Source organism: Geotrypetes seraphini, chromosome 11 (genome assembly GCF_902459505.1).
Source record: "Geotrypetes seraphini chromosome 11, aGeoSer1.1, whole genome shotgun sequence".
Lineage (NCBI taxonomy): Eukaryota > Metazoa > Chordata > Amphibia > Gymnophiona > Dermophiidae > Geotrypetes > Geotrypetes seraphini.
The window spans coordinates 107,663,391-107,686,577 of record NC_047094.1 but is presented as its reverse complement, the minus strand read 5'-3'; the positions used below and the strand labels follow the sequence as shown (position 1 = coordinate 107,686,577).

The window sequence follows — 23,187 nt, the reverse complement described above, 5'->3', positions numbered from 1 at the left end:
GCCAGTGTACAGTTTTAGTTCTATGCAAGCCCCAAACATCTCTGAACAAATCCCCCCTTCCTTCCCACCTACTTGTCCAGGACTTTAATTCAGAACCCTTTTCATACGTATATAAAAGTGTTCAAATGCATTGTACAGCAGTAATACTATCCGAAACATAAGTCTATCTTATTAACAAAGTTTGCAACTCCTCTCAACTGGCTCACTCTGTCGTCCAACTGTAACCCATATGTATAATCAACCAAATTTATAACTCCTCTGGTACGTTCCACTCAAAGAAGGCGAACAGAATGTTGGACATTATCAAAAAAGGTATCACGACCAGAATGAAGGATGTTATTCTGCACTCGCATCTGGAGTACTGCATCCAATACTGGCCGCCGTACCTTAAGAAGGATATGGCGATACTTGAGAGGGTCCAGAGAAGAGCAACAAGGATGATAAAAGGCATGGAAAACCTTTCATATGCTGAAAGGCTAGAGAAGTTGGGGCTCTTTTCCCTGGAAAAGCGGAGACTTAGAGGGGACATGATAGAGACTTATAAGATCATGAAAGACATAGAGAAGGTAGAGAGGGACAGATTCTTTAGACTAGCGGGGACAACAAAAACAAGAGGGCATTCAGAAAAATTGAAAAGAGACAGATTCAGAACAAATGCTAGGAAGTTCTTCTTCACTCAGAGAGTGGTAGACAGTACACCTGTAATGCGCTTCCAGAAGAGGTGATAGGACAGAGTACGATATTGGGTTTCAAAAAGGGATTGGATGATTTCCTGAAGGAGAAGGGGATTGAAGGGTATAGATAGAGGATTGCTATACAGGATATTAAATGATTAAGGAATAAAAGGTTTAGGTAAAGGATCACTTACAGGTCATGGACCTGGGGGGCCGCCGCGGGAGCAGACTGCTGGGCACGATGGACCCCTGGTCTGACCTAACAGAGGCAATGCTTATGCTCTTATGTGTGTTAATTTGTAACAAAACAACAAGGCAAGCGGTCCACCCCAAAAAAATCCAACGTGGAACAAAAGAAGATCAGCAAACAATAAGGAGATTCAAATAGCACAGTTACTTACCGTAACAGGTGTTATCCAGGGACAGCAGGCAGATATTCTTAACACATGGGTGACGTCACCGACGGAGCCCTCGGTACGGACCTTTTAACTAGAAGTTTCTAGTTGGCCGCACCGCGCGTGCGCGAGTGCCTTCCCGCCCGACGGAGGAGTGCGTGGTCCCCAGTTAGGATAAGCCAGCTAAGAAGCCAACCCGGGGAGGTGGGTGGGACTTAAGAATATCTGCCTGCTGTCCCTGGATAACACCTGTTACGGTAAGTAACTGTGCTTTATCCCAGGACAAGCAGGCAGCATATTCTTAACACATGGGTGACCTCCAAGCTAACAAAGAGGGAGGAGGGATGGTTGGCCATTAGGAAAATAAATTTTGTAACACAGATTGGCCGAAGTGTCCATCCCGTCTGGAGAATGCATCCAGACAGTAGTGAGTAGTGAACGTGTGAACTGAGGACCAAGTGGCCGCCTTGCAGATTTCCTCGATGGGCGTGGAACGGAGGAAAGCCACAGAAGCAGCCATAGCTCGGACTCTGTGGGCCGTGACAGATCCTTCCAGAGAGAGACCGGCCCGAGCATAACAGAAGGCAATACAGGCAGCAAGCCAATTTGAAAGTGTCCGTTTGGAGACAGGACGGCCCAAACGGTTGGGATCGAAAGACAAAAAGAGCTGAGGGGATGTTCTGTGAGCTCTGGTACGATCAAGGTAGTAAGCAAGGGCACGCTTACAATCCAGCGTGTGCAACGCCTGTTCTCCAGGATGCGAGTGAGGCTTAGGGAAGAAGACGGGAAGCACAATGGACTGGTTGAGGTGAAAAGCTGAGACCACCTTGGGAAGGAATTTAGGGTGGGTACGCAGAACAACCTTGTCATGGTGAAAAACAGTGAACGGTGGGTCGGCAACCAGTGCATGCAGTTCGCTAACCCTCCTGGCAGAGGTGATGGCAATTAGGAAAAGCACCTTCCAGGTAAGAAGCCTGAATGAAGTTGTGGCAAGAGGCTCAAACGGAGGTTTCATAAGGGCAGAGAGAACCACATTCAGGTCCCAGACGACGGGAGGAGGCTTGAGAGGCGGTTTGATGTTGAAGAGCCCTCTCATAAATCTTGAAACCAGAGGATGAGCCGTGAGGGGTTTTCCGAGAATAGGCTCGTGAAACGCAGTGATGGCACTGAGGTGGACTCTGATGGAAGTGGTTTTGAGGCCAGCGTTGGACAGCGAGAGCAAATAGTCCAAGACAGTTTCCACCGCCAAAGAGGTGGGTTCTTGATGATGCCGGAGACACCATGAGGAGAATCTGGTCCACTTCTGGTGGTAACATTGAAGAGTGGCCGGTTTCCTGGAGGCGTCCAAAATGAGGCGGACCGGTTGAGATAGATTCTCCGGAGAGGTCAGCCCGAGAGAAACCAAGCTGTCAGGTGGAGGGAAGACAGGTTGGGATGTAGTAGAGACTGATTCTGCTGTGTAAGTAGAGTAGGAAACACAGGAAGAGGAATGGGCTCCCTGGAGCTGAGTTGAAGCAGAAGGGAGAACCAGTGTTGACGAGGCCACCGAGGGGCGATGAGGATCATGGTGGCATTGTCCTTGCGGAGTTTGGACAAGGTCCGCAACATCAAAGGAAGTGGAGGGAAGGCATAGAGGAACCGATCCCTCCAGTCGAGCAGGAATGCATCCGGGGCCAGACGGTGAGGAGAGAAGAGTCTGGAACAGAATTGGGGCAGCTGATGGTTGTGAGGTGCTGCAAAGAGGTCCACCTGCGGAGTGCCCCATCGAGCAAAGATGGAGAGTAGAGTCGGAGGGTCCAACGTCCACTCGTGAGGTTGAAGGATGCGGCTGAGATTGTCGGCCAGAGAGTTCTGTTCGCCCTGGATATAGACCGCCCTGAGAAAGAGATTGCGGTCCGTGGCCCAGGTCCAGATGCGCAGAGCCTCCAGACAAAGGGGGCGAGATCCGGTGCCGCCCTGCTTGTTTATGTAGTACATGGCGACTTGATTGTCTGTGCACAGGAGGAGGACTTGAGGACAGAGAAGATGCTGGAAAGCCTTGAGGGCGTAGAATATGGCTCTGAGTTCCAGGAAATTGATGTGATGACGACGCTCCTGTGGGGTCCAAAGTCCCTGGGTGCGTAGATCTCCCAGGTGAGCTCCCCACGCGTAGGGGGACGCATCTGTGGTGATGATCATAGAGTGGGGGGGCAGATGGAAAAGTAGACCCCTGGAAAGATTTGAGGAGTTCAACCACCATTGGAGAGATTGCTGAAGAGATGATGTCACAGAGATGGGATGAGAAAGAAGATCCGTAGTCTGTGACCACTGGTTGGCGAGCGTCCACTGAGGTGTACGAAGGTGGAGACGAGCCAGAGGAAGGACATGCACTGTCGAGGCCATGTGACCCAGGAGGACCATCATCTGTCGAGCAGGAATGGAGGGATGCATGAGTACCTGACGGCAGAGATGGAGCAGGGTCTGCTTGCGATCGGAGGGGAGAAAAGCCCTCATTAGCGTGGTGTCCAGAACTGCTCCAATGAATTGAAGTCGCTGGGTGGGAAGCAGATGCGACTTGGGGTAGTTGATCTCGAACCCCAGGAGGTGGAGGAGAGAGATGGTGTGATGAGTAGCCTGTAGCACAAGTGGAGACGTAGGTGCTTTCACCAACCAATCGTCCAAATAGGGGAACACCTGGAGGTTGTGAGACCTGAGGAAGGCCGCTACCACTATAAGGCACTTGGTGAAGACCCTGGGTGAGGAGGCGAGGCCGAACGGTAGCACCTTGTACTGATAGTGGTGGTGCAGTACCTGGAATCGCAGGTAGCGGCGAGAATGTTGATTGATGGAGATGTGAGTGTAGGCCTCTTTGAGGTCCAGGGAACATAGCCAGTCGTGTTGAGAAAGAAGAGGATAGAGCGTGGCAAGGGAGAGCATTCTGAACTTCTCCTTGACCAGACACTTGTTGAGGTCCCTGAGATCGAGAATGGGACGGAGGTCTCCCGTCTTTTTGGGTACCAGGAAGTAGCGGGAGTAGAATCCCTGCCCCCTTTGATCTGGAGGTACTTCTTCGATGGCATTGAGAAGGAGGAGGGATTGAACCTCCCTCAGGAGGAGGGGGGTTTGAGATGAGTTTGAAGCAGACTCTACGGGAAGGTTGTCCGGAGGCAGAGTCTGGAAGTTGAGAGAGTAGCCGTGGCGGATGATGTTGAGGGCCCACTGGTCCGACGTGATGACTTCCCAACGGCTTGAGAAAATGGTGAGACGACCCCCGATAGGCTGTGGAAGAGGCAGCGAGGGTGGATGACTGGCTATGCCCTGGAGAGAAGAGTCAAAAGGGCTGAGATTGTTTAGCAGGCTGAGGAGGCTTGGAGGGTTGGGTGGCCTGAGACCGAGCCTGGGCATGGTGCTGCTGTTGACGGGGTCGCCGAGATTGTTGGGGAGGCGGATTGAGTGGTCTGGCTGAGAACCTCCGCTGGTAGGATGATTGAGGCCGATAGGGTCGAGCAGGCGGAGCCTTCTTTTTCGGCTTGATTAGGGTGTCCCACCTAGTCTCATGGGCGGAGAGTTTCTGGGTGGTGGAATCCAGTGACTCTCCAAAAAGCTCATCCCCGAGACAGGGGGCGTTGGCCAGGCGGTCCTGGTGGTTGATGTCCAGGTCGGAGACTCTGAGCCAGGCCAAGCGACGCATGGCTACAGCCATGGCAGAGGCCCGAGAGGTGAGCTCGAAGGAGTCGTAGATCGAGCGGACCATATACTTGCGCATTTGGAGAAGGCCAGATATGTGCTGCTGGAATAGCGGGACCTTGCGCTCAGGAAGGTACTTCTGGAGGGCAGACAGCTGTTGGACCAAGTGTTTGAGATAAAAGGAAAAATGGAAGGAATAGTTGTTTGCCCTGTTGGCAAGCATGGCATTTTGGTAAAGCCTCTTGCCAAACTTGTCCATGGTCTTACCTTCTCTGCCAGGAGGGGTAGAGGCATAGACACTGGAGCCCTGAGTCTTTTTTAAGGTGGATTCCACCAGAAGGGACTCATGGGGCAATTGAGATTTGTCGAATCCTGGAATAGGGATGACACGGTAAAGGTTGTCCAGTTTACGGGGAGCTCCCGGTACCGTGAGGGGATTTTCCAAATTTTTGTAGAATGTCTCCCGTAAGATGTCATGTACGGGAAGTTTGAGGAACTCTTTAGGAGGTTGCTCAAAGTCTAAGGCTTCTAAAAAGGCTTGGGACTTTTTGGAGTCAGATTCAAGGGGAAGTGACAGAGCAGCAGACATTTCCCTCAGAAATTTAGAAAAAGAGGACTGCTCAGGTTTAGAGGAGGCATCAGGCGCCGATGGTTCCTCATCAGATGAGGAGGGATCCTCCTCGGTACCGAGAGGAGTCTCCTCCCATAAATCCGGATCCCTGACTTCTGGTGCGTGTCGGGACACCGGGGTGGAGGGTGCGGTGTGGTGAGTTTTGGACAAAGATTTACCAGAGCGCACCGAAACGGCACCAGGGGAGGACGATCGGCGTCGTGCTCGGTCCCGAGAAGAGTGCCGTACCGCCTGGTGCCGAGCAGGATCCACTGTGGTTCGAGAATGAACCACAGGATCATCAGGAAGTTGTTGTGCCGAAAGGATCGGCATCGAGGTGTTTACCGGTACCGAAGGAGTGGACACCGGGGGCTCGGTGCGGGGCTCGGGCCGGTCTGGTACCGGAAGGAGCGGTGCCAGGATAGAGGGTAGCAGTTGTTCAAGCTGTTTCTTCAACTGCTCCTGAAGCTGAGTTTGTAGGATGGCCGAGATACGGTCATCCAGGGGTGGCATCGGAACCGCTTTCTTTTTCTTCGGTTCCTTGGATGCCGCTCCACGCCCCGGCGATGAGGAGGCCGATGACGAGGCACTCACCGTTATCGGGGCGGAGCGTTTACGGGACCGGTGCGATGCCGGTATGGACGGTGTCGTCACCGTAGCTGGAGGGCGCTCGAGGGAAGAGGAAGGCTTCTTAGCCGGCTTACCTGGCGCCAGTGGCGCCGATGCGGGATCGGTCGGTGTCGAGCTGGACGGTGCCGATTTCTGCGGTACCGCCGCTGAGGGTGATGAATCCATCGCCGACTCGGAGCCGAAGAGCAGGGTTTGCTGGATTCTTCGGTTTTTTAAGAGTACGTTTTTGTAAAGTGGCACAGCGGGTGCAGGAGTCTGCCCGATGCTCCGGACCCAGGCACTGCAAACACCAATTGTGTGGGTCAGAAACGGAGATCGGGCGTGCACACCGCTGGCACTTCTTAAAACCGACCTGCGGGGGCATGAAGGGGAAGATAGCCTCCGCAAAATCGAAGTCCGAGGCCTGTATAATGGCAACAGGCCCCGCCGGGGCAAAAACGAAAGAAACAATAAAAATCAAAGTTTTTTTTTTTTTTTTTTTTGTAATTGAAAGAAAAAGGAAACCCGGAGGTAGAGGAAGAAAAAAAAATAAAAAAAGCGCGAGCGGGAAGGCAAAAAGTGATTTCAACGGCCGTTGAAAAAATACACGCGTCTTCTTCGCTCCGCGGAAACGAAGAAACTGGGGACCACGCACTCCTCCGTCGGGCGGGAAGGCACTCGCGCACGCGCGGTGCGGCCAACTAGAAACTTCTAGTTAAAAGGTCCGTACCGAGGGCTCCGTCGGTGACGTCACCCATGTGTTAAGAATATGCTGCCTGCTTGTCCTGGGATAACAGGTTTATTCAAGGTGCTCCCAGGAACCATGCCGGTTGCATTTCGCCAAACAAGGATGGTCAACGCTAACAGAAAACTACGTTTTTCATACACACAGGACACAGAACCACCCTCACCCAGTATGGAATAAGTAATCACAAACTAACCCCGCCCCCCCTTTTTTTTTTTTTTTACAAAAGCACAGAAAAGGTTTAGTGCTGGCTGGCTGAATGTTCTGCGATGTTCTGATGATCATAAGATTTCTATGACCATCAGAGCATTCAGCATGCTAGCTTGTGCTATAAACCGAAGGAACGGTACAGTTTAGGGGGTGAAGAAACAGTGGTGCATATCCCCCCATCGACAGACCGATCAGCAATGGACCCCCCTCCCCCACAGACGGAAAGTAAGATGCGCAAGGAACGCGGGTAAGAAAGGCAACGGCAACTGTAATTTTCCAAACGGTGCTGTTTGCCCAAAGCTTCCCTCTGATCCGCCCTGGCGGAAACAGGAAACTGTGTCAGAGAGAAGGGGACGTGGGGACGCCCCCTAGGGTCGCGGGGTTACTGCGGGGCTGGATGTACTCAGTCGCGCGGCTCTTCTTCTCTACCTGCTCTGCTTGCAGCACAGAGCCGAACGGAAGTCTTCCCGATGTCAGCGCTGACGTCGGAGGGGAGGGCTTAAACAAAGCCTCTCTCCCTCCGACGTCAGCGCTGACGTCGGGAAGACTTCCGTTCGGCTCTGTGCTGCAGGCAGGGCAGGTAAGGAGACTGAGAGTAGCCTCGCGGTTCGAGTGGCTACCAAGGGAGGGGGGGAGGTCCGCCCCAGATGCAGCACAGCCGGCCAGGTCCCCTTACTTTTGTGGCGCTTCCCCGACCGACCGACAACAGCCCCGGTCTGACAATCCTCCCTGCCCTGTAGCCGCGAATCTAAATTACCTTCTTACAGCAGCTGTAAGAAGGTAATTTAGATTCGAGGTTAAGGGCAGGGAGTTTTGTCGGACCGGGGCTGTTGTCGGTCGGGGAAGCGCCACAAAAGTAAGGGGACCTGGCCGGCTGTACTGCACCCAGGGAGAGAAGGAGGGGGGAGAAGGACGCTGAAAGCACTGGAGAAGACAAAGGGGTGGAGAAGGACGCTGAAAGGCCATGGGGAAGACGGGCCGGAGGGAGGGGGGGAAGGACTCTGAAAGCACTTGTGGAAGACAGAGGAGGGAGAAGGACGCTGAAAGCACATGGAGAAGACAAAGGGGTGGAGAAGGACGCTGAAAGGCCATGGGAAGGGCGGGGGGGAGGGGGGAGGAAGGACTCTGAAAGCACTTGTGGAAGACAGAGGGGGGAGAAGGATGCTGAAAGCACATGGGGAAGACAAAGGGGTGGAGAAGGACGCTGAAAGGACATGGGGAAGATGGGGGGGTGGAGAAGGACGCTGAAAGGCCATGGGGAAGACAGAGAGGGAGAAGGACGCTGAAAGGACATGGGGAAGCAGAGGGGGGAGAAGGACACTGAAAGCACATGTGGAAGACAGAGGGGGGAGAAGGATGCTGACAGGACATGGGGAATATGGGGGAGAAGGACGCTGAAAGGAAATGGGGAAGAGAAGACGCTGGCAGGGAAGAAGATGCTGGCAGGGAAGAAGACAGATGCCAGACTATGGGGGGGAGCGGAGGGAAGAAGATGGGTGCCAGACCAATTTGGAAAGGGGAAGAAAGGGAGAGGCACAGTAACAGAGCAAATGGAAGATGCAGAAGGAACAGAGACAGTGGATGGAAGGAATTGAATGAGAACATGAGGAAAGCAGAAACCAGGAAACAAAGGTAGGAAAAGAATTCTATTTCTTTTTTTTTTTGCTTCAGGATAAAGTAGTATAATAGTTGTGTTGATAAAAATTTATAAACATTAGAGGCTCTGGTAGAAACCCGTTAACAAAGTATGTATTCTTCCCAATTAATATTTCCAAATTAATAAAGTCTTTTTGCTTATTTGTAAATGGGTTTCTACCAGAGCCTTTAATTCAGTAGCATAATTAAATGAAATAATTATTTCTGAAGTTTATAGGGACGGGCGGGGACGGAGGGGATTCCTCACAGGGATGGGTGGTGACGGAGGGATTCCTCACGGGGACAGGTGGGGACGGGTAGGAGTCCTCACGGGGACGGGTGGGAACGGGTGGGACTTTGACGGGTTCGAGTGGGATTTCTGTCCCCGCGCAACTCTCTATGCTGGACTAGGTAACACCCTGATCTGCCCAGATTCTGCCCTTGGACCTCTCTGGCACTAACCTGGTATTGCCAAGATGCGATATGAGCAACTTTAGCCTGAAAGTGGCACTGAATTTCAGGACAGGACTTGATCAGCATGATTTAATTGCATAACAGTAGTTCCAACCTGGTTAACTAGCATTACATAATTGCCCCCTATGATTTTAATTAATTCCAAGAGTGAAACTTTAAAAATATATCTTTTGCAGAATATCCTAAGAGAGAATAATCTACATTAACTGGCATGCTGTGCCTTATAGTATAGAACATGCCAGAAATCCCCCCACACAGATTTAACCTAAATTTCAGCTGTGATTGCATTACCAGAGAGTTATGTTAGCTCGGGCAACTCATATTTCTTGGGAAGAGGAAGCATCTGTCTGCCTAAAACCCTGAGTTTTCAGACTGGTATTTCTCTCTCCAAGGAAAATCTCATAACCCCAACCCTTGTACACACCTGATATCACCCTCACCTATATATCCCCCACCTATGCACAAAGTCCCATATTGCACGCCTCCAACGTGATACCATCCAGGGCCGGCCAAAGAGATCATGCGCCCTGAGACAGCACTTCCCTCCTCTGATGTTGGCCCTCCCCCCTGACCGATGAGGCTGCACCAGAGTCAGAAAAGGGAGGAAAAGCTTAACTTATGGGCTGGCGATGTTACAGCTCCAAGCGTTTGGCGCTCTTTAGCGCCGGTGCACTGGGCTGGAAGAGCGTTTCAGTTTTCCACCACTCTCTGGGTGAAGAAGAACTTCCTTACGTTTGTACGGAATCTATCCCCTTTCAACTTTAGAGAGTGCCCTCTCGTTCTCCCTACCTTGGAGAGGGTGAACAACCTGCCCTTATCTACTAAGTCTATCCCCTTCAGTACCTTGAATGTTTTGATCATGTCCCCTCTCAATCTCCTCTGTTCGAGGGAGAAGAGGTCCAGTTTCTCTAATCTTTCGCTGTACGGCAACTCCTCCAACCCCTTAACCATCTTAGTCGCTCTTCTTTTGTGCATGAAAGAGGAGCAGGACTTGGATGTGATATTATGTGATGATCTTAAGGTGGCCAAACAGGTTGAAAAAGTGGCAAAAGCTGAAGGATGCTAGGGTGCATAGGGAGAGGTATGGCTAGCAGGAACAAGGAGGTATCAATGCCCCTGTATATAAGACTGTGAGACTTATAAACAGGGTGGAGTCGGTCCAGAGGAGGACTAGTAAATCTGTCTCATAAGGCATACGGAGCCAGATTTTAAGAATGCAAAATGTATACTTTGGAGTGGAGATATAATAGAGCCATTTAAATACCTTTGTGGCATAAAAACACATGAGGCGAGCCTCTTTCAACTGAAAGGAAACATCAGAGTGAGAGGGTGTAGAACAGGGGTAGGGAATTCCGGTCCTCAAGAGCCGTATTCCAGTTGGGTTTTCAGGATTTCCCCAATGAATATGCATTGAAAGCAGTGCATGCAAATAGATCTCATGCATATTCATTGAGGAAATCCTGAAAACCCGACTGGAATACGGCTCTCGAGGACCGGCGTTCCCTACCCCTGGCGTAGAATGAAATGAAGAGGTGCTAGGTTCAGGAACAAAGCAAAAACTTTTTTACAGAAAGGATGGGACAGTGCCCCTAATTAACTCCCTCCCCTTTTACGAAGCCGCATTAGGCTTTTTTAAATAATTATTGAAAGCCGAGGCAGTATTAGCGCCGATGCTCATGAGCTTTGGTGCTAATACCGCTGTGGCCGGCGATAAAAAAGCATGGCTTCATTAAAAAAAAAAAAGGGGGGGGGGGAAGAAGGCTGCAATCGCTCTGCATATTTGATAGGGAAAACACTTGCCCCCCTCTTTTACCAAGGTGCGCTATGCTTTTTAGCGTGCGCTAAATTTTAACACGCGCTAAATGCTAACACGTACATGGACGCATTAGTGTTTAGTGCGCGCGTTGATTTAGCGCACCTCAATAAAAGAGGGCCTTGGTGATTAAAGGGAGGGGGGGTGGGGACCTCCTGACCAGCACTGCCCAAAACAAGCACTTTTACAAAATCTATACATACTGTAGATTCCAATATTGACCTCTTAAACCACAGATGCATATGGGGAATACATGTAATGATTTCTGTTGTACCTAGTCCCACCCAAATCAGCTTTCTAAAGTTGCTTTTTTTTTATATACACATATAAATTCTGGTATCTATAATAATAAAATGCTAAGCGCGCATGTGCACTCTTTACCGCATGTTCCCTAATCCCTGATCTGTAGGTCAGTGATCGGCAGAAGTGCGCATGCGCAACACCAGGACTCCTCCTCCTGAGCCCCGGACACACTGACCGCCTTCGCTCCCGTGGGCCTCTCAAGCAGCGATGGTGGCAGGGATGGAGGAAACGTTACTGAGGCAGCTGTCAGCTTCAGTCGCGCGCGCAGCGGCTGTCGGCACCTGCAGGTCACGGTGGCTTGAGGCAATGGGGCGGAGGGCAAACGCCAACTGAGGTAAGGGGTGCTGCTGGACAGGGAGCAGAGGTGCTAATGGACAGGGGGGGGCAGAAAAAGGAAGGGAGGCCTACTGCTGGACAAGGGGAGCAGGAAAGAGGTGCTGCTGGACAGGGGGGAGGTAAAACAAAGGGAGAAGGGCTGCTGCTGGATAAGGGGAGAAGTGAAGGGGTAGTGGTGGACACAGAGGAGGTAAAAGGAAGGGAGAATGGACAGGGGAAGCAAGCAAGGGGTGGTGGTGGACAGCCGAGGAAAAAGAAAGACAGAAATATAGAAAGCGGCTAAGGAGAAATAAAGACAGACACACACACATATATTCTAGCACCCGTTAATGTAATGGGCTATAAGACTAGTTAATATATAAATCATGAACAGTGCTTCTAAAATAAGGACTAATACGAAACTCTAGTAGCTTTCACGGCCTTTCCTGTATCCTTCACTAATCTTGAATGCAGCCCAGGATAGATATAGGTTTGGGGGTTTGTTTGGTTTTTTAAATTATTTCAAGCAAAGCGTTTTTTATTTACAGGGTTTAATTAATTTAATACTTATAAAAGGTACTAGGCTGACCTTACCATACTGGAAACCACAATACTGTACTGTACTTTATTTGGCCGTGGGAGGGGTGACAGTGTAAAAATTCCCCCTTGATGCTATCACTACGTTGCTCTAAAGGGACCACTTCTAGGTGTGAGAAGGTAGTTCAGTCTCTTTAGACTACGCCGAGACTGCCTCCCAGTGGAGGTGGCAGAGAAAAGGTCAGTAACTGAATTCAGAAGAGTGTGGGACAAGCAGAGAAGATCTTCGAGGGAGAGCAAAGATTGCAGAGCAAGATAATCGGTGTGCATGGGCAAAATGAATAGGCCACATGGTCTTTTATTTGTCATCAGTTTCTGTGTTAATGCCAAACTGGTCATAGATATATTTTTTAATAACGTAGACACCGTCCAATGGAAACTGGATGGAGATCACCGATTTGTATTACAACATAATTGCCCATTGCGTGTTTCCCCGAAAATAAGACCTACCCCGAAAATAAGCCCTAGCATGATTTTCGGGGTAGGTCTTAATATAAGCCCTACCCCAAAAATAAGCCCTAGTTGAAGCCCTGGATTTGCCGGTAGCAGCACTTCCCCCGCTGACCCTTCCATCTCTCCCTCTCATCCGAACCCTGCCGACCGCAAGACCAAACTACCTTGTTCCAAATGGCAGTGTCGGCAGCAATCTAGACAGGCTGCTTCGTGGCTTTCTCCCGCTGGGGCGTTCCTCTTGCGCATCACTGATGCGTGTCAACGGCAACGCGGCACACGGAACACCCCGGTGGGAGAAGGTCACAAAGCAGCCTGTCTAGATTGCTGCCATTTGGAACAAGGTATTTCAGTTGCGCGCTCGGCGGGAGGAAGCTAGCAGTATTGATCAAGCACATGTCTTTGAGCTACAGTAGTAAGGTACTGAGAAGATTACTACCGTGTTTTCCAAAAATAAGATCTAGTGTGAAAATAAGAAACAGTGTGTTTTTGGGGCACAAAATTAATATAAGACAGTGTCTTATTTTCGAGGAAACACGGTAGATTATGTAATCAGGCTTATATAAAGACAAATATGACTTTGCCCCATGAACAGGACTTTCTCTCTTATTTTGGCAATACAACAGAAACCAGTGACAATCTTTCTCACCAGCCTCCAAAACGTGCAAAAGACACAAATTGCTTTAGCTTTCTGCCATCTCTAACCCTTAGCAAAGCTGCTGCAAATCTTTTCATGTTGCACAGCTGGAAAAGTACAGAAAAAGTTTCCCTTGCTCTCTTTCCTTTCACTCCCTTTAACAAATTATTCCAGAATTAAACTGCATTATTTACTTTCGGTTGCCAACGATGCCCACTTACTACAAAAATGTGGAGCATTTTATGTGGAGCATATACTTATACAAGGGGGGGGGGTCGCAGGGCCATATTTTAAGAATTGCATTTCTCATCTGTTCTGAGCCACTTTGCTCAATTGCTGGGGACTGAAAAGGCCCTGAATATAAATGAATATAGAAATAGATTGTATTATCACTGGACTACTAGTAGGCCATCTTGTAAAAGCCCAGTGTGGCAGAGAAGATAAGGACTGGAATAAGAGCAGGAAGACAAGACTAGAGAAAGGAACCCATGGTTAGATGAAGATATGTGTCACACTGCATGTAAGATTTGTTTGGTTTGTTGTGTTTTGTTTTTTAAATCGAGACACAGTAGGGCAGGGATCTCAAAGTCCCTCCTTGAGGGCAATCCAGTAGGGTTTTCAGGATTTCCCCAATAAATATGCATTGAAAGCAGTGCATGCACATAGATCTCATGCATATTCATTGGGGAAATCCTGAAAACCCGACTGGATTGCGGCCCTCAAGGAGGGACTTTGAGACCCCTGAGTAGGGAGATCAAGCCCCTGATCTTCCAACAGATTCCTGCCTTCCAATTACTCAGAGTTGGAGTGTGCTCCATGCCAAAGTGACACAGACAGCAGCAACTTGGGATCTTGCTGGTGTATTTGACTGCACAGCGGCTGTCATACGCTTGACCTGCAACAACTGTGTGGCCACTATTTTTCAGGGTGGCAAAACCCCTTCTGTTGACCTACCTCTGACTAGCAGCATAATTCCCCCCCCCCCCCCCCACCGCTCCTCACAGGCCCAGGATGAGGAAAAGCCTTAATAAATCAGGCCCAAACCACCATAAGTGTAAAGCAAAGAAACCCTCCCAACAACAGATCAATTTCTGGTTTGACACAACATAACATAACAAACTTTATTATATAGTGCAGCTACCTCACGGTTCTGTGCGGTTAACAAACATTAAAATACAAGTATACACGGTATAAACACAATTAATTCAAATATTTACCAAACGGATCAGAAATTTTCTAAATGCCAAAGAAGAAGTAGAGACAGAAAGACACATGCTAATTTGTTTATCCCATAATGCTGTCTGATATGCCAAGATCTTACTAATACACACTATGAAAGCTTTGCAGCAAATAAATGAAAAACATTTAGAGAAGTAGTCTCAAACTCGCGGCCCGGGAACCACATGCAGCCCGCCAAGTACTATTTTGAGGCCCTCAGTATGTTTATCATAATCAGAAAAGTAAAATAAAACCGTTTCTTGATCATATGTCTCTTCAGCTATAAATGACAATATTATTATTGAGACTTAGCCAAAAGGAAAGATTTATAAACTATAAAGAGTTTTACCTCATGCAAAATTGTCATTTCTTTAATAAGACATTAACCAATTTTTTCTGTGGCCCTCCCAAGTACCTTCAAATCCAAAATGTGGCCCGGCAAAGGTTTTGAGTTTGAGACCACTGATTTAGAGGATGCCTTATTTTCATACTAGCAATGTCAAGGAAGAGCCTAGTCAAAGAAAATTGTACAACTTCTGGGTAAGTCTGTGTTTTTCTCAAACCCACCCATTTTGCCCGTGTCAGGACTAACAGTATCCCTTAACTGTATCCATGACATCTTGTTTGCCTGTCTTGATTGTAAGCTCTTAGGAGCAGGGACTGTTTTCTTACTCTTTGTGACTCTGTACAGCGCTGCGTGCGTCTGGTAGCGCTCTAGAAATAATTCATAGCAGTAACAGAAAATCTAAATGATCTGTTTCAATCTATACAGAAGTTGCCAGCCAAGTAAGGTGGTGCTGCCTTCTAACCCGAACCTCTGGCTACCCGCAGGTGCAGCTGAAGCGAGCCCGCACGATTCCGCCCCGCTCAGCAATAGCGCCGTTTTCGTACATCTCCCCCCCCAGCTGCTCTTTGTAAGACATGAAAACGGGAGCGATCACAAACCTTCTATAGGCTTTAAATAATCATAATCAAAGAGAATGGAGAAGTCCAGCTCGTCTTCCGAGTTCTGATGGGTGCCGTCGGGGTCCGCTTCCTTATGAACGTAGCTCATTGTCTGTTTTAGGCAGACGCGTTTGGACCGCTGAGAAAATAACGCTCCCAAAATGAGAAAATAAGTCGCGCTGTTGCTCCTCGGAAAGATGAAAGAGTTAAAACAAAAGATTAAAAAAAACAAGTGTCAAGAAAGCCGCCCCCCTCCCCCTCTTAGGATCACCTGACTGCACTTGGCAAACCTGATCCGGGTGGCCTATTAAAGGTAAAAACGCATCCAACGTGAAATAACTGTAAACAGACCGGCGAAAGCACGGCATTTGGGGGGGGGGATCTGAGCTCCGGCAGCGCTCCCGACCGGGTTCGGTGACAGTCCCGAGAGCGTGCACTAAACTTCCTGTTTGCAGAAGCCACCTGCAAGCGGGGGGAGGGGCTCCAGCTGCAGCGGCCGAGAGAAAGTGACACCCGACGCCTCCTAATGAGCGCGTGGAGGAAGCGAGGATGCCCCGGGGAAAGTGAGCGCGCGCCCTGCGCCTGGAGGGAGAGCGAGCCAGGGGCTGGCCGGGCTCCCCTTGTCGTGATAGCAGCAAGTGCAACTGATGCTGCTTCCTTTGCCACGCCCTTGATCTTGTCTTTTGGTAACTGGAAGAGGACAGTGCAGCCACCTGCTCATCACACACTTTTATTGACTTCTAAATCTGCATTGTAGTAGTACAGTGGCTGGAGATTGTGGATTTAAACAAAAAAAAAAAAAAAAAGAAGTGTTTCTCCAAATGTCTGAGGGGCCGATGATCAGATGGCTGGCGCTAGAATCAACAGGGCAGAAATTTGCAGCTAATGCTCAGAGGAACTGATATTAAAATGAACTGTGCACTGGAAAAGCACCGTGCGCAAAAATTACATGGTAAGGGAGGCTCTTGTGCGCATGTGCCAGGCAAACGAAAAAGTGATGCACAGGTCGGTGCTGTTCTTCCTGGACTTTAAAAATAAACTTTTCTTTCTTTTTTTATTTGAAAGGCTTATCAGGGATCTCAAAGTAATGTAATGTAATGTAATTTATTTCTTATATACCGCTAATCCGTTAGGTTCTAAGCGGTTCACAGAAAATATACATTAGTGTGCATTAAAATTATAAGTTAATTAGGTACTTAGAAATTCCCTTACTGTCCCGAAGGCTCACAATCTAACTAAAGCACCTTGAGAGTAATAAATAAGAGAAAGATAGAGATAGAGGAAAAGATAAGAAAATAAACATTCTGACAGGTTGAAGAGAGGAGAGACAGGAAAAGATGCAGGAACCGTTAAACAATAGAATTCTGGGGAAATTCAAATGATAAAAATAAAACAAAACAATTGGCAAAACAATAAATGAGATTAAAATAATTCATAAACTGGAAAGAAAAATAAAAATAAAATCAAAAACATAGTCTTCAATCCACGGTTTCCGCGTCAGTGATGGAGTGGAGCAAGTCAGTAAGTAAGCAAGGAGGCTGCTTCAGAATAGGTTGATGGCGACTGTAGGAATTTCTCTGCTGCGAAAAGTCGCCTGGCGCTGGTGCCGTTGGGGACCCCTGCCCTGCTGCTGCCACTGAGGCAACGAGATCTGAGTCAAAAAGTGGCCATTGAAGCCGGGCATCGGCGAGAAACTCTTGAAAAAAGCCGGGCCAATGGACGATGGGATCCCAGGGTAGAAGTTCTCAGTCTCCGGGCCGGGTAAAGCATCGATCATTGAAAGCAGTGCATGCACATAGACCTCGTGCATATTCATGGGGGGAAATCCTGAAAACCCGACTGGATTGCGGCCCTCAAGGAGGGACTTTGAGACCCCTGGCTTATACTGTATGTAAGTACAGAAAACGTCAATGTGTGCTTTTACGTTTGAGTTTGTTTCGACTTGCTCTCATTTCTTTTTCAGTACCCAGTGGCATAGTGAGGGTGAGTGGCGCCCCTACCCCTGCCATGCATGCGCCTCCCTTTCCCGTACCTTTTTTAATTCTAGTGCGAGCAGCTACCAACTTGTCCACATCGGCACTCTCACAGGTCCCAGAAGTGACATCGGAGAGAGTGCCAAAGCCACGTTTGTGTCTGCTTGCGCCCAGCAAGATGAAGCTAGGGCGGACCGTCCCCGTCCCCCCCCCCCTCACACACACACACAAACTTTCACTATGCCATTGCCAGTACCAGAGCTTACAGGCTTGCACGCAATAGCGTAGTAAGATGGCTGGGGCAGACCACCCCGGGTACCGTCTTCGCCAGGGGCACTGATGCCTCAGCATTTTTCTGCCCCCTGTGTACCTCTTCATAAGTTCACCAGTGTGAGTAGCATCTTCCACTTGCTGCTTTTGCCCGCCTTGACTCCCTTTTGACATCACTTTCTGGTTGCTAGACCAGGACAAGATGCTCATGCCGGCGAACATTTCAAGAGGTACGCGGGGTGCAGGGAGTGCTCAAGCGGCAGGGAAGAGTGGGAGACGCATGGCTCAGTGAGGCTAGGCACCACCGCACCAGACGCCAACCTCCCTCATTACGCCACTGCATGCACGCACTTTCATCTGCTTCAAAAAGAAATCAAAACTGGTGGGCTTTAAACTGAAAATCAAAACAAATCCTCTCTTCAAACCCCTCCCCATGCCAGCTCCAAGCTGGCTATAGGTTTCCAGCAGCAAGAGCAGGGCATTGGGAGGGCATAGCAAATGGCCTCATTAAAATCTGACTACATTTCAATACAATTTGCAACTATCTCTGGTGTGTGCATTGTTTCCTGCACTAAAGCCCTCTAAGTATTCCGCTCAAATGAATATACAGTGGTGTGCAAAAGTGGTGAAATTTGAATATTAAGTCATTTGAGACTCAGTTAACATAATTTAACCTACTAACTGAACCACTATCTTTCAATTTGTACCATCTTTTAATCTTTGTAACCCGCATAGAACTTCACGGTCCTGCAGTATATAAACTGTTATTATTATTATTATTTGTCTGAAAAGTATAATTCCATTTAATTTTATGCAATTTCTGGCACTTCCGTGATAACTGTGACTATTCAGTTACATCAAATTGATCAGAATGATTATAACAGGAATAAGAATGTGTGTGAAAATTGAATCGAAATTCACCAATCAGCAGTGCAGCATTTGCAGCAAATCAGAATTGATATTTTTACAGCCAATAAGCTTCACTGCATGATGGGAAGTATACATTTCTAAAATTCCTGCAACAGGTATCATTCAAACTGATTGACCAATGACATCAATAGCAATGAAATCCAAATTTCAGTTCATGTCAAAGGAAAACCAGGTTTGGATAGTGGTTCTTGGTGAAGAGGGGTATGCCAGCAGGCAGATTGCACAGAGGGTGGGATGCAATCAAAGTACAGTGATCAGGGTGCTTCCGAAGAAGAAGGAAACAGGAAGAACACAGGATAGACATTGTTCAGGTCAACCAAGACAGACAAGTTACAGACAAGATCGAGTGTTGAGACACATATCTCTTGGCAATAGGAAGCAGACGTCGCCTCCGTTGCTGAGAAAGTTGCAGGACATGTACAAGCACAGTGAGGCATAGGTGCCTGGAATTTGGTTTGAGAGGATGTAAAGCTAGGGGAAAAAAACCCCACTACTGACTGTGCAGCAAAGAAAGCGAAGAATGGCATGAGCTGTGCAATACGGCAAGTGGACAAAAGAAATATCGGAGGTGTTATTTAGTGATGAGAGCACTTTCTGCATCTTGGGTGATCAGTGCAGAACGTATGTACGCAGATATCCAGGAGAATTCAAGCCTGAATGCCTTAACCTGTCAGTGACGCATCCTACAAAGGTCATGGTATGGGGATGTATGGCGGCAAGTGGTGTGGGTCGGCTTCATACTGTAGAGGGCATGGTGAATGCAGTGAGGTGCATTGAGATTCCGCAGAAACGCATGTTGCCTTCAGCCGAGAACTTGTTTCTTGGTGATTACTTCTTTCAAGATGATAATGCGCCATGTCATCGAGCAAATGGTGTATTTGAAGGGATGAGAAAGAAGGGAGTGAAGACAATTGATTGGCCTGCTCAGTCACCAGATCCCAATCCAATTGAGAACCTGTGGCACAAGCTGTCACTGGAAATTTTATTTTTAATCAGCCATCAACGAAGCAAGAGCTGATTGGGTCGTTGATTGACGCTTGGAATAGGATTATCGCCCACGAGCTGGTCCACTCTATGCCCGAAAGGTGTCGGCTTGTCCGCAAGAGCAAAGGCTGGCCAATCAAATACTGAAAGCAGTAGACAGGACAAAACATCCCGGTTCAGGAAATAAAAGTAAAACTAACCCCTTCTTTTACTAAGGTGCGCTAACCAATTAGCGCACGCTAAATGCTAACGCGTCCATAGACGAACATGCACACGTTAGAATTTAGCATGTGCTAATCAGTTAGCGCACCGTAGTAAAAGAGGGCCTAATAGCAGTATAACGCAATCTGTTGCTACAATTTAGGGCTCCTTTTACGAAGCCGCGTTAGCGGCTTCAGCGCGCGTGACTTATGGTCACGCGTTAGCCCCTGCACTAGCTGAAAAACTACCGCCTGCTCAAGAGGAGGCGGCAGCAGCTAGCGCGGCCGGCGGTTTAGCGTGCGTTAAACCGCTAACGCGGCTTCGTAAAAGGAGCCTTTAATGTCATACAGACGTACGAGCACAGTACGTTATCATTGCCAATGTTCAACAGCATTTCTCTGGACTGAAAATTTATTTAAATTTATTTAAAGGCGCATCTTTTTCAAATATACATGTACCGTAACTGAACATATGATAGCAGAATGGAAAATTAAATAAGATAATACATAACAAATGGTTACATAGCTTAAAATGCATCAGACAAGTCAAGTGATGCAAGACTTTTGCACACCACTGTACAAGCTATCCCAATGTTTATTTATTCCATTTTCTATACTGTTCTCCCAGGAGAGCTCAGAATGGTTTACATGAGTTTATTCAGGTACTCAAGCATTTTTCCCTGTCTGTCCCGGTGGGCTCACAATCTATCTAATGTACCTGGGGCAGTGGAAGATTAAGTGGCTTACCCAGGGTCACAAGGAGCAGCATGGATTTGAACCCACAACCTCAGGGTGCTGAGGCTGTAGCTTTAACCACTGTGCCACTCTAGAAATCCAAATGTAGTACAAGTGAGCCAAGTACAGGACAATCAAGCCATTGTGACATCACTGATGAGGTTGGCTCTTAGGCATTGGTGGAATGAGGCATTATGATGTCACAATACCAGCTCTACTTATCAGAGGCTGAAGCTTTTCACACTATTTCTTTATTCAATTTGCTATAACGTTCTCCCAAGGGAGTTCAGAATGGTTTGCATGAATTTATTCAGGTACTCAAGCATTTTTCCCTCTCTGTCCTGGTGGGCTCACAATCTATCTAATGTACTTGTGGCAATGGGGGAGGGGGGGGGAAGTGGTTTGCCCAGGGTCACAAGGAGTAGTGGGAGTTTGAACCCTCAACCCCAGGGTGCTGAGGCTATGGCTTTAACCACTGCGCCACACACTCCTCCCTTAACACCAGCAGTGGGTTTTGAGAATCAGCCCCTGAGGTAGGCATAGTAACTTTCAGAAGCTGGCCCTAATTCTTGTTAGGAATAATATTTTGGAGGTGTAGGTGGCTTGGCGCTTTGATTCTATTGCTGGCTTGGCATCTGCCCAAAACTGAAAAGATCCAAGGTCACTTTTCAGACAGAATAGCATTAAAAAATGCAGGTAGACAACAAATGGCCTTTGGGTATGTGCCAGCTTTTTTTTTTTTTTAATATTCCTTGGAAGTGGCTTAGGATAAACAGTTGGTTCTAGCACAGGCCTTCCAGTTTTGGAAAAGCCTGTGCTTTCTAGAATGATTGATATCATAGCACTCAGTTTACTGAAGACAAGCACTAGCTTCATTTTTAAAAATCCACATTGTTAAGAATGTCTAGTCTAGAATTTGGCAGCAAGATTTAATGCTAGAAAATGCATGGTCATGCATTTGGGCTTCAAAAACTAGAGGGAGCAGTACGAGGTCTGTTCAAAAAGTTTCAGGACTGATTTTATAAAAATTTATTAAACAATCTTACAACCTAGTCCACTGGGTCCCCTTCAGAGTACTCCCCACTTTCCCCAATGTTGTTTCCACTTCTGGGAACAGTACTTAAATGCATCTTCAGGAATCGCCAAAAGTTGCTGCGTCAAAATTTTGGTCTATGTCTTGAATGGTGTTGAATCGCTTTCCTTTCAGCGTGGATTTAAGTTTAGGAAACAAGAAGTCAGCAGGGGCCAAGTCAGGGGAGTAAGGTGGCTGTGGAAGAACTGTCATTGCGTTTTTGCACAAAATTAGCAAATTTTGACGCATTCAAAACACCTTCCATGACTCATGACATGTTCCCCATCAGCCACTTTCAACATTTCATAAGTTTCTGTAGTGGCCTTGCCCAATTTTAACACAGAACTTCACGCCGTAGCGCTGCTCATTCAGGTCACACATGATGAAAAATAGCTGATCACGAAAACACACTTTTACAAAACTTGTAGCTCGGACACGAAAACAGATATCAACAAACAGAAAAAAGGCAGTTACTCGTGAGGTTCCAAGCTACTCAATGCCGCCTAGCGTATCGCAAAAGAACTTTCCATTGGTGCACAATTCAAATTGTCCTAGAACTTTTTTGAACAGACCTCGTATAGTATAAGAGGTGAATTATTTTTTGTGCATGAAAGAAAAGCTGGGCTTGGGTGTGAAAAATGCAACAACAAAATATGAAAGAATCTTGGGATGCACAGGGAGAGGAATTAGAAGTAGGAAAAAGAAGATGATGGTGTCTCATCATAGATTTGTACAGAGGCACTGTTTAGATCGCTATGTACAATGTCGGCAAGTGCTCCTTCAAAAAGATATAAACAGGACAGAGTCAGTCCAAAGAATGGCTGCTAAACTGGTCAGTGGTTTTCCTCAAAAAATACACGAGGACACTCTTAAAGATCTCACCATGTATACTTTGGAAGAAAATAAAAGTTGAATAAATACTGTATACGGAGGAAATAAAAGTTGAATAAATACTGTATACGGAGGAAGATGCTTGGGATGTGAATGAGGTGACACAATTGAAGTTATACCCAAGAATAAGTACTCAGCCTATCTTTGTGTTTCTACTTTGGAAGAAAGGCAGCAGAGAGGAGATTTGATAGAAACATTTGAATATCTTGGCATAAATGAACAAGAAGTGTCTTTTCGATGGAAAAAATCTTGGGAAGGAAGGGGAACGGGATGAAGGTAAAAGGGGATAGACTCAGGAAAAATCTAAGGAAATACTGGTTTACCCGTGGAGGTGGTGAAGCCAAAAGTTTCAAGTTTTAATAAAAATCTGATAACCGCCTATCGTACTTCTAAGCGGTTTTACATAATAAAATAATTAAAGAGGGCGACGAACATGAGACTGACAGGGCTATATGGAACAACAGGGTTAAAGGTAGGAAATCCATCTTTGAAAGAGTAAAGCAAGCCAAGAAGGGGCAGTCCAAATGGATGGGGGGTGGGGGGATCTCATCTGAGAGCCAGAGGAAAAGGACTCGTGATGATTAAGCGGAAGAGAATAAGCAAAAGAGGTTTTAGAGATTAAAGGTGTCTTTGAAGAGGAATGTTTTAAATTTGCCTTTGAATTTTTCTAGAGAATTTTCATCACGTAATTCAGGGGGTAATGAGTTCCAGAGAGGCGGGACAGTAACTGTAAAATTCGATGTGCATGTGGTGCTCAAGATACTGAGACCTGTGACAAAACCTGCCTATGCCTTAAAAGAACACATGGGTCAAGCACATGGAATCTCTAGGGGAGA

General features: G+C 47.6%; 1 protein-coding gene across 4 annotated transcripts in view; it reads right to left on the bottom strand.

Moving 5' to 3' along the window:
* Positions 1-15,976, bottom strand: part of NFATC2 (nuclear factor of activated T cells 2) — a 184,603-nt gene extending 168,627 nt beyond the window's left edge. For all 4 annotated transcript variants that reach the window (XM_033914885.1, XM_033914883.1, XM_033914886.1 and 1 more), the window contains exon 1: positions 15,297-15,976. In XM_033914885.1, coding sequence (XP_033770776.1) covers positions 15,297-15,405 — 109 coding nt within the window. In that variant the 5' untranslated portion in view covers positions 15,406-15,976. The remainder of the gene's footprint in view (positions 1-15,296) is intronic.
* Between the last annotated feature and the right edge of the window lie 7,211 nt (positions 15,977-23,187).